Raw genomic sequence first — 12,915 nt, 5'->3', positions numbered from 1 at the left:
GTTCTTTCTTGCATAAATAAAGCATAATACATTGAGAACAACAAATATACCGAGGAAGAAGTTTAATTAACAATGTATATTCCTTTGAATAACATATTCTTCATTATCCCACATATTAAAACTACTAATTTCGGAATGTGCCATATCCATAAAACTATACAAAAGAACGGAATCCATATTTCGATTTATCGCCCCTAATATAGTAAAAATCAGCTTAAAGATTCACGGCACCAAAACAAAAGTTTTTTTCTGTAGGCGTGTAATGGTGTTATCGTCCGATTAGCATTCTGAGTTGTATTCCCAAAGTTTTTGAGAGTCTTGTTTGTGACTATTTGTCAGCAAGTTTAAAATGCTGTTTTATCGACCAGCAATTTGGATTTCTCTCTAGCCGCTCCACTGAACTTAATTTATTGACATTTACTGACTTCCTTGTGGAATCTCTTGAAGGTGGCTTCCAGGTTCATGCTGTATACACAGACTTTACAAAGGCGTTTGACCGGGTAAATCACAAGATTTTAATCAATAAGTTGAGAGGTCTGGGTATCCAGGGTGAACTTTTAGAATGGTTGTTATCCTACCTATCTGAAAGAATACAAATAGTATGTGTTCAGGGTTTTCAATCGTTTGAAATTAAGGTACCTTCAGGAGTGCCACAAGGGTCACATCTTGGACCCCTTCTGTTCAATATCTATGTTAATGATATTGCCTCCTGTTTCCACTTTGCTTTTTTCCTAATGTTTGCTGACGATTTAAAATTATATTTGAAAATCGAGAATGATGGTGACTATCAAAAATTACAATCTGACTTGGATCGGTTGAGCTATTGGTGTGATAGCAACGGAATGGAACTTAATGTTAAAAAGTGCCACTTAATCGTTTTTGGTAGTAATAGAACTCCTACAAATCATATCTATACTATTAAGGATTGTCCTTTAGACTCTCAGATAAAAGACCTAGGTGTTGTGCTCGATTCCAGCTTATCCTACATCCCCCATACCTCATCTATTGTCTCAAAATCACTTCAACTTTTAGGGTTTATCAAACGTTGTGCAAAAGGCTTTCTAAATATCCCATCCATAAAAGTATTGTATTGTTCACTTGTGAGACCTCACCTAGATTACTGTTCATGTGTTTGGTCTCCACACTATAACACCCATATTCTAGCTATTGAGAGAGTTCAGCACAAGTTCTTAAGATTTGTTGCATTTAAACAAAATCAGAGGGTTGATAAAATGAACTATTCTAATATAGAAAAGTCTTTCAACATAACCTCTCCAAATCTGATGCATGCATAAGGATCTCACAATGTTTAATAATATACACTCCAATAATTTTGGTCCTCAACTATTGGAGAAAATTAGCCTCCATGTTTCCAGTAGACAAACGAGACTAAATCAACCTTTTTACATTAGACCCCATCGCACTAACTACAGACACAACTCCTTCATGTCCAGAACACCTAGGTTTGCCAACCAATATTCGGAGGGTTTAGATTGTTATAGTTTTCCAAATGAATTTAAAGCTCAGCTTAAAAACTGTGTGTGATAACTTGATATCCTTGTGTTTTGTACATTTTTTGTTAATGTTTGTGATTTATTGAATGTTCCTAGTTTGTATGATTAAAATTTTTAAATTTACTTTAGGTTAGGTTATAAATCTCCTGTGATTAATGTTTATACTGTATTTTAATTGGGTGATTGCCCGTTGATAAATACAATAAAAAAAATAAATTATTTATACTGAAATCTTAGTACAGTAGAGTCTCGGTTATCCGCAGGGAGCGTTAAATGAAACACAAGTTTAGGCCTTGATAATTTCCAGTCTCCAATAGGAGTGGCACAAGAAGAAGAAGAGAATCAGTTTAATTTTGACTGACATTGGACAGTGTAGATAGAATGATTTAGGATGAACGAAAAAACTAGCGATTTTCATCTACCTTGCCGATGTATCTCGTTTTGTTGCTGCCAATACTCGCCATCTTGAAGCATCATAATATCGACAGCTCTGGCTTCTTGTTGCTCGGCGTATTTTATCTCATCTCAAAAAATTGTTACTTATTCTTTAATATTTTCAAAGGTATATAAATTTGAAAAAAAAAATTTGCTTAAATGGTGCGGCAGATAAAACGGAACGGCGGATAACCGAGACTCTACTGTATTTCGAGATAATTAAAGAACATTAAAAAATTTTCTCGTTATTAAAATTAATTGCTTCAATATCCGAAATAACAATTTTATTTCCAAATTTAGTTAAAGAGCACAGAAGAAATTAAATCCTTTTCAGATGAATTTGTACCGTTTTGGATAGACATTCAAAATTTAAAATTGGGAGATAGAATACAAATGTTCAAAACTAACTAACAACTTTTGTGTTTAACCGGCTTTGTATTCCTCATTCATCAGCCAATTTCGAAAAAATTTAGGCCAGAAAAAATGTGGAAATGATAATGTTTCTACACTATTTACTTACTTATCCCCTTCGTTCCCACTGGAACATAAGGCATCTACTGTCATTCTCCATTTTTGCTGATCTTGTGCTTTTTCTCTAACTTCTTTCCAGGTTAGGCCGACGTTTTCTGCTTCTTTAATAATTGTTTTCTTCCATGTATTTATCGGCTTCCGCTGTTTCCGTTTTCCTGGAGGTTGGAATTCCAATGCTTGTTTTGTTATGTCTGTGTCTGGTTTCCGCAGAGTATGGCCCACACATTTCCTTCTACACTAAACCTAATCAAAAACTTTCATTTTACATGTATGACATTGTTTTTATTTATTTTGTTGTTTCATTATATATTCTTCTTAAAGTGCCTTCTACTACAATTTGATGTTGGATGTTGGCTACTACAATTGCAAACTGTTGTCTGTCTTCAGATGTTCTTATTAGCTGTTCAAAATTGAACCCTTTCATTGTCAGATGATTCTTAGTCACGATAGTCTTTTCCTTCATATGCCTCTCTTTCTCTCGATCTTTCCTTTCACTAATAGTTGAGCATATTGGTACTTATTGTTTCTCAGTATATACAGTATATATACATATGTGGCCTAGGTATGATGTTTTTCTAAATCTAGATCTAAAATCCTAATACATAGATATCTGCATGGGCCGAAAAAAGTTAAGTAGAATTTATAAAAAAGTCATGTCATATATCATTTTTAACCTAATAAATTTCATATATTCGATCATTCAACCATCTCCTATTTTACATATCAAATCATTTTTATCCCTTACAAATCAGTGAAGGTCGTTGTTATATCGGATCTTATATACCTACTAATACAAATACCAAATATGTACTGAGAAATGCGATTCTCGATATGATTACTGGTACTAAAATACAAAAGTAATCAAAGTAACGAATACCGTAAATGATTACTTTATACAAAAGTAACGATTTCTAACAAATACTCGAAAGTAACTATAATCAACATCACTATGACTCACCCTGTATTCAATATAAAGAACACTGTATTTGATATAGTTGGGTTTTATTTTTAGTATTTTATAAATGCTAGAATATTCCACAGGGTGTGGTGAACTTTGAGAAAGAAACACAGTTTGATTGGTACACCCGGTATACAGTGACAATTTACCTGTCTAGCAACAATTTTATTACAGCGATATTGCTAAGGAATAAGGCTATAACATATTTAGAAAAAATCAGTTAAATCAGACAACACGTTTAGGAAATTCAATACATCAAAAATGCCTTATTTTTAAGGTGGTGTGTTAATTTCTTGGAGTAGTGTACTTGAATGGTGAATAGAGGTCACTGAGGCAATTCTAGATATACAGTAATCCCTCATTATCCGCGGACTCATCAACCGCGGTTTCACTTATCCGTGGTTGAGATATCTGTTGAATCTTTAATGAGAATGTTTTATTAGAGAGAGAGAGAGAGAGACATACTTTATTGATACAATGTACCAAAAGGTCATCGACCGAAGTCTTTCAGCCAATTTACACAATTAATATACATTATTACAATATATGTTTTTTGTTAATATTAATACAATACAATAATTAAAAAAAAATATTTGTATGTGGCGGTAATCACAATATCACTGACAATTAGTTACAATACAGATGATGATTTGAATAGAGTTGTTTATTGTCTTGATGTGTAGCAGATTTCTTCAAAAAGAGTTCTTCCTGGATATCTACGGGCACTGTCCTCTGGTATCTTCACAATGTGGGGCTCAATCAAATTTTTGTTATTGTCATTAATAAAGAGATATTTAAACAGCTTATTGAGTCTCTCATTAATAGGTTCAATTCCAGTTTTCTCGTACAGCATTCTGTTGGAGGATTATGAAGTGGATTATCAGGATGACGCATTCTAGTAATTTGTCAAAGGCTAGTTGTTTCAGCCACTTTTATATTACTTTTGGCAGGACCTTTAGAATTATAGAAAATTGTAGAACCATACTCCAGCATGGGCCTGCAAATCATTTTATAAATATTAGCTGCTGTTTCAATCGTAATTCCCTCATTCTTGTATGTTAAACTTCTGAAGTGTTTTGCTCTAGTTATAATTTTCCTTTTTATAACTGCTGTGTGGTGGTTGAACTTCAATTTGTTATCTATTTCTATTCCCAAATACTTAAATTGCTTTCTTTACACGAATTAGGGAAAATAGTAAATTCGCTTGATAACAAATGTTCCATACACAATGTCTTGAATGCAAAAGTTTTAAAAGAAGTATTTCAAACGATTGGCCACGTTATTTTACATTTATTTAATACATCGCTCGATATTGGTAAAGTTCCATCGGAACTTAAAACTAGCACAATTACACCTATTCAAAAAGTTCACAATACAATAAAAGCTAACGAATTTAGACCAATCAATACTTTACCTCCAATTGAAAAACTTTTAGAATTGATTGTATACGAGCAACTACTTGACCACGTTACGAACAATGCTATTCTACTTGGTAATCAGTCTGGTTTCAGAAAAAAATACTCATGTGAGACAGTTATTCAATTAACAATAAGTAAATTTAAAAATGATAATAATAAATATGTTGTAAGTGTATTCTTAGATCTTAAAAGAGCTTTCGAAACTATAGACAGGAATATTTTATTACAAAAGCTTCAGCAGTATGGTATTGGCGGAAAGGTATATGATTGGTTAAGTGACTATCTTCGAGGTCGTAAACAAAAAGTATGTTACAATAATTAAGTATCATCAGAGATTGAAATTAACACAGGAGTGCCTCAGGGAAGTGTCTTAGGACCTTTACTTTTTATTCTTTATTTAAATGACATAGAACTCTTTGTTGATTGTGAATTTATTAATCTTTTTGCCGATGACACTGTGTTAGCTTTAGCTGACACAGATTTAAATTCAGCAGTTGCAAAAATGAAAAGGGTATTGCAAAAAGTGGATATTTTTCTTAAAAGCAATAAACTAAAGTTAAATGTCAATAAAACAAAAGCAATTATTTTTACAACCAAATATAAATTTAATCTGTTGAATTTAATTAACGACAGGATAGCGATTGATGGTGAGCAAATTGAAGTAGTATTAACTATTAAATATTTGGGTTTTCAATTGGATAACTTTCTCAATTTCGATGAACATTTTAATTACATTAATAAAAAAAATTAGTAAAAAATTATACTTTTTTTCAAGAATTGCTAAAAACTTGTCAACGTTCGCTAAAATAACGGGGTACAACACCATCATCCAACCTCACTTCGATTATTGTGCTTCTGTTCTACATCTATTTAATCTAAATAAAATGAACCAACTTCAGAAACTCCAAAATCGTGGTATGCGTATTATATAGGGTTACCATAATTTATTAAGGCCAAATCCGGACAGTGGTAGTCCAAGGAAAAAAACATATCCTTGCCCTTGCCTTTTGACACCCCCAAAGTTAGTATTAGTATTATCAGCACAAAGACAAACTACTTTTGAAGCAATAGAGTACTTAATATATTTTAAAACATGTTCTACTAAAAGATCAGATGTTTCACCCGGAAGTTCATCAAAAAATAAAAGTTTCACGTTTTTAGTAAACATTTTCACATTTTTTTTTAGTAAAGAAAAAATCCGGACATTTCTCATATCCGGACGCCAATCCGGACGTCTTTCAAATCCGGGCTGTCCGGACGACATCCGGACGTATGGTAACCCTAGTATTATATTAAAAACTAATCGTTATACATCTACAGTAACTATGTTAAAGACGCTTCAATGGTTTTCAGTAAAGCAGAGACTGTACTATTTTACAATGTTGTTAATTTATAAAATAATTAACAGCTTAGCTCCACCTTATTTTCACCAGTTTATTTGTTTTCATAGTGACATACATGACCATGACACAAGAAATAAACAGAGTTAATGTCATCTGAGTTAAAATAACTCAATGTCATCTTTATTATTTCAAGAATATAATGAACTGCCCATGCATTTGAAGGATTGTAAGTCATTTTTATTATTTAAAAGTGAATTAAGGAAATATATAAAAGATTTGTGAAACTATAACTGCAAATTTTGGATTTATCTTTTATCAATGTATGTGTCTTTGTTGTATGATGTACCTTTTTGTTGACTTTATGTTTTATATATATGTTTTTAATTTTATTATATATTATATTACCTATGATTTTATGTCTTAACTTTAACTTCATATTGTAATTTTTGTTTTAAATTTATGTATATTAGGTTTTTACTATTTCAAATAAAGATCTATCTATCTACAGTTTGGGAGGGTTTAATAATATTGTCGCATATGTTTATGGTTGGAGAGTGATCTTGGATTCTATGGTTAAATATTATTAGTTTTGTTTTAGAATTATTGTTTTATGTTTTACATGTTTTATTATTTTTATATATTTTTTATAATTTGACCAGTCGCGTTAAATTACTCATGATACACCACTGGCGCTTGTTCTTAGTTTATACTTTATATGTTTAGCTTGTTCATACTACCGCAATTAGTTTATAGTTCAGAAGGTTTAAAATACCCGTGAATGTAGACGCTGATCTCAGCGTCTTTATTTTTGTTGATATGATAATACATATTTTACAGATACGCAATTTCATCATATTTATTTCTATGTACTAATATACGTATCCAAATTGGGATTATGTCATATTCTTCTTTGGATCGTGGATCCCTCGCCAACCACGGTTTCACCAAACTGCACCTTTCTCTTCAGAACGTAACCCCCGCTGTTGAAGAGGGATTACTGTACTACATTTATAACTCCATCATTTATTATAACCGAATTACAGGGTGTTTTATTGATTTTGTCCATTTCTTGCTGCATGCTTACCTTTAGAACCACCTTGTATATTTTTTTGATATTTGGTACACATATGTCTCATTTAAAACCCAACAGAACCAACTACTAATCACAAGAAAAATCCAGGTTCGGATTAACAAAAATTATAAAGACGTTGTGACCTTGAAACAACACCCTTTATATTGAAATTTTCAAAATCTGTTTACACATTTGAAAAGAGCATACAAAATTAAGTTTAATGGTTCACTTCAATTTTTTGTGCAGACAATTTTATGACTTTAACACATTCACTGTGTACCTACAGTATTTCTCATGATCATCTTTCAGTGCGTCACAGTTTTTCGATTTCTTTCTAACGCATTAAATTGTATGTGACAGAAAAAAAGGCACGTCGATGATTACATTTCGTCAGTGACATTTTTATAACATTTATTCTAGTTATTCTAGTTGTCAATAGATGGCGCCATAATAAAAAAATATTTTTTTTTAAATTAGATAATAATGTTACAAATATAATCTGTATAATTTATAAGACTATACAAATCAAAGAAAATACCATTTTATAAATGCAAGAAACACATTTGATTTGTTTTTATTCCAAATTGAAAATAAAATGTGACAACTGTCAGATTTAACTAAAATGTCATGTTAGAATAAATGTCATAAATGTATATTATCACGAACTTACCCATTTTCCTATCATTTGTTACGAACTGAAAAATGATCATGAAAAGGACTGTATATTGCATGTGTTACTCATCAGCGATATCAGCACTAGAGAGGGAAACTGAATGTCGCTGATGAGTTCAATCAATGATGAATAGTTCAAACTCATTCAAATCACGGTATACGAAAAATGGTCTACATGCAGTATTTACAAAAAACTGAATTTCGGATGAATTTCTTCATATTCCATGTGTGAAATATGCTCAAATGACTTATTACAACCCCTATAATAAGCACTGATGATGGAATTATTATTCTAAAAATGTTCTGTGATGTAGCCGTTTTTAGGGATTTTTTATAAATATACCTTTTACAAAGGAATTTAACTATTTTGTATAAATAAAAATAATTGAATATCTGGGTAAAATCAAACTTTTCTCTATTTTCCTATGTTGATTTTTTAACCAAGAGGAGTAAACTAAAAAGACAGATTCACACCCAAGAAAGTTACTAGAAAAGTCACCAAATTCATCTTCTTTTTTCGTTGATCATATCAGCTTTCGATGATAATCCATACATATTATATTGTACTAACACATCGCTAAAGAGTTCTAAAAACAACTGTTTTTATATAAAAGTAGACTAAAAATCTAAAAATTAAAGGAATAATTCAGAAAGAGCAAAAAATCGCTGATATACTTAATTAACCTATAAAATGACAGAAGTGCCAAAATTTTATAAATGTCATTAGTGTCAAAATTTAATAACAGTGGAGTAAACTTGCCTACGGTTAGACCAATTAGAAACAAGCATTACGGTGCGGTAAATTTGAATCACTCCTCTTGGTTAAAAAACAAACAATAGATAAGTCGGAGAAGAAGTTGTAAGTCATTTAAGTTAAGAATGAAAAATAAATACTAATTTGATGACAAGAAATACAATGGTTGTGAAACCTTCCTATAGTATTTTTACTACAAAAACGTTATTACGTAGGTCAAAATTTTTGACGTAAGAGAACGGTCAAAACATTAGAATGTGACTTTTCATTATTGCTATGTTTATTATAAACACGGCAATATGAAAAGTCACATTCTAATGTTTTGACAGTTCTCTTACGTCAAAAATTTTGACCTACGTAATAACGTTTTTGTAGTAAAAATACTATATACATTATAATATAGTTGGTGATGCACTGGATCTTAGGCAGGTTTACATGTATCCAGTAACTGGAGCCAGTCACACTGAAAGACAGTGCTGATAGTGGCTGGTGGCAGTGGCATCACATAAATACTTTTGTACACTGGTCCAGCGCTATCTTAAATAAAAAGTTGGTCTATTTTTCATGCCAGTGGCTCTCATCGGCGTAGCCCCTAACCCTCTGCAAATGGTTTTTTTATGGCCTTGGCATAGCCAATTAGCCAGCACATGCAAATGGTTGTAGACACATACAAACACAGTGTTCCAGTTGCTGGTATATCTGTGAAGAGTAAAGTTTGAGATGCAGTGTTTGGATTTTTAATAAGAGTATCAGTGAGTAAACCTACCTGTCCAGTGCTGTGCCAGTCAAGCACTGCACTGGCACGTCAATGAGACTGGCGCCATTTACTGTAAACATGCCATAAACTTGAATATCTCTATTTATTATAACCATGGGTTAGAATATTAGATAATCATTTGATTTTACCCTAGATGTAGACATTCAATCTGAGAAACATACCATTTTCACCATGAATTAACTCGAACTTATCCTCCTCTAATTTGATGTCTTCAGTTTCAGTATTAACTTTTATATCTTTTTGGTCTGAAGAATTTCTGTCATCAAAAAAACTGTCGGCATCATCATTCATAGAATTGGATGGACAAAAGTCGTTATTTATCTCAGTCTTCACAGGATAATCAATAATTTCTATTTTAATCTTACACTCTTCTTCCACAAAACTGTTTCTTTCTTGTTTTACCTCCATTGAATTATTTATAATTATTTTAATATAACACCTGAAAATAGAAAATAAACAAAAACCTCAAAAACGGTTTCACGGTTTGATTCTTTGATTTTGACAGGTGACATCTGACAACTAACTGGTTTTAAAGCATACACCAGAAGCTCTCAAAATGTTAGTTAATCAGAAAATTGTCTAGGGTACAATTGAAGTTGAAGTTGAAGGCCAGTTGCAGTTTCTAAATCAAGTGAAGAAAAGGAAATTAACGGAATTTCTTCGACTATTGCGACATATTCGTACCGAAAGGAACTACCGTTGTCAAACATAAAATTGACACTGGTAACTGTAACGTTAGAGGAGGAATTCTCCTATTGGCTCCGTGCGTCTCCCCTCTACTTACAGTCACGTGACACGCTGTCAGATTTTGTAAGGACGTTTTAACATTGAGTCTTATGGGATTATTTTGTTAAACTTGAATATTTTATTTTGTAGTAATAATAACCGAAAAAAATTGTTAGAATTCATTAGTTATTAATTTATACTGTAATTTATAGTGCAACAAAAATATTTTCTTTTGCGTTAATAAAGATTTATTGACATAAACTGCGATAGTGAGGTTATGTATACAAAATCGAACTGATAATCAATATTGGAAAGTGAAGAATTTATATCAGATTAAGTGCGTTTTTATTTTCTGTTTATATTAATACATAGTATCACTAGCGTGACACGGCATTTTTTTTAAATATCTCATTTAAACATACACAAAGCGTCCTTATAAAATTTCAAAAAACCGCCACCATGAGCAGGTCGGTCGATTTTGCTTTGACACTTTGTTAACGCTCGGGGCGAATAGTAGCAATAGAACTTTTCATTCACAGTCATTTGTTTCAAGCCATTTTATATAATATTAACCCGCGAGTAGTCGCGCGGTGAGATAGAATCTCAATTTTTATCCTTTTTCGCGATAACTTGATGAAAAATTTTGAAAAAATTTCGTAAGTGCCTCGAGGAAGGGTGTAGTAATGCGTAGGAATTTTTTTTCTTCTTCTTCTTTTTGTGGAATTTATGGCTTTGGGGAGAGCCAATTAGCTTTAACCCGCGAGTAGTCGCGCCGTTAGATAGAATCTCACATTTCATCCTTTTTCGTAATATGTACAGTAAAATTTGTCAGTAACGGCCACTAAAAATGAAAGAACTATTGGCCGATATAGAAAGATGTCTTTGTAGTCTATATATAATTGGTTTGGGAAATTTTTAAACTGGCCGTTAGAACAAGTGGCCGATGTTGGCAGGTGGCCGTTAACACAGGTTTTTTTAATAAAATTGTTAGAAATATATATTTTCAATATAAAAAGTAGATAAAAATAGTACAAAATAAAAATTTGTTTTAAATTCGTATTTTGAGATATATTCTAACACGCGACTATCGACGTTACAGAAGTGAGCGCGACTACTCCCGGGTTAATATACACGGATTATAGGACATATGACAGAAGCTCGAAACAAATGACAATCGATGAAATGCCCTATTTGTCAAACAGCTCGACGATTACCACAGGCGAAGAGGGAGGAAGCTGAAAGGATTGCTCAAGAAATGAAGAAAGACGGGTGATAGAACTTTCTACTAGCCCATGCATGGGTCTCCCCGGTCAAGATTCAGTAGAAATAAACAAACCAATACACGTTAAATACTACTAGGAGCACTCCCGAATCATAATTTATAATATATAAATTTTAGAAATTATGATTTGGGATTTACAATGTATATACATTGTAAATTATGATTCGGGATTGCTCCTATAGTTGATTTTTTAACCAAGAGGAGTAAACTAAAAAGACAGATTCACACCAAAGAAAGTTACTAGAAAAGTCACCAAATTCATCTTCTTTTTTCGTTGATCTTATCACCTTTCGATGAAAATCCATACATATTATATTATACTAACACATCGCTAAAGAGTGCTAAAAATAACAGTTACTGTTTTTATATAAAAGTAGACTAAAAATCTAAAAATTAAAGGAATAATGCAGGAAACACAAAAAATCGCCGATATACTAACTATCGCCGATATACTATCTAATAATAAAACACTGAAAACGTTTGTTTTCTATACTTCCACAGAATTTATTATAACTAAGTGACTACAGCTGTTTCGGCAGAGTGCCTTTCTCAAGTGATATAGTTTACAATGTGTTTGCCTTTTTAAGTCTTCAACTGAAGAGGTTGAGGAGTGGGGAGCTGTTTGTCTCGAGTTGGTCATTCAGAATTATATCTGTATTTTTCAGTTTATTAATTTCCATAGATTCTAAAAAAGATAGCTTAAGGCCTTTATTTTGAATATGCAGAATTTGAAACTCTTCATTGAAAGCTTTCAATTCAAAATACAAAATAATACTGTGTATTATTTTGTATTTTGACAACGGCACCCGATTTGGGAGTCGAAACGTTAATAAAAATCATTTTTTAATAATATTGTGGCTTATTTCCCATTATAAATAGTTAAAATTATACCTTGGAAGGTAGCTTGCTTAAATAATGAGTACTGGAAAATGATGATGATTCGGCGAGGAGAACAAAGTTGATGATTCCAAAGAGCAGAATAGCCGAGGCACTTCGTCAGTTACACGACAGTATATATCAGGAGGACATTTTGGTGTAAAGAAAACCCTTCAAAGAATTCGGGAACGATTTTATTGGATGAATAGTTCAGACGATATAAAGGACTGGGGTAAGAAATGTACCTGTGCTACAGTAACGGGCCTTACCGGAAAAGAAATGCTCCTATGAGACAGTACAATGTTGGAAGTCGGTTTAAAAGAATAGCTTTGGATATTGCCGGGCCATTTCCAGAAAGTGAAAATGGATGCAAGTAAATGTTGGTCGTAATGGATTACTTTAGGTTTGTTCCAACACAACGAGAACCTTCATGTAACGATCATGTTACTATAAAATAATACTCATAGTTCGCTATCTCAGATACTCAGTCATTCTAGATTCTCCATTATATATAGTCACTAATACACAATTTAACCTATATTAGTTAGCTCTCATT

General features: G+C 32.1%; 1 protein-coding gene across 4 annotated transcripts in view; it reads right to left on the bottom strand.

The window, feature by feature from the left end:
• LOC114337357 (zinc finger protein 239-like) overlaps window positions 1-10,193 on the bottom strand; it is an 85,140-nt gene extending 74,947 nt beyond the window's left edge. The window contains exon 1 of one of the 4 annotated variants that reach the window (XM_028287766.2): window positions 9,637-10,193. In XM_028287766.2, coding sequence (XP_028143567.2) covers window positions 9,637-9,883 — 247 coding nt within the window. In that variant the 5' untranslated portion in view covers window positions 9,884-10,193. The remainder of the gene's footprint in view (window positions 1-9,636) is intronic. The other 3 variants (XM_028287770.2, XM_050654102.1, XM_028287767.2) reach the window with 3 other exon arrangements.
• Between the last annotated feature and the right edge of the window lie 2,722 nt (window positions 10,194-12,915).

Source organism: Diabrotica virgifera, chromosome 6, assembly GCF_917563875.1.
Source record: "Diabrotica virgifera virgifera chromosome 6, PGI_DIABVI_V3a".
Classification (NCBI taxonomy): Eukaryota; Metazoa; Arthropoda; class Insecta; order Coleoptera; family Chrysomelidae; genus Diabrotica; species Diabrotica virgifera.
This window is presented reverse-complemented; position numbering and strand designations above follow the sequence as displayed.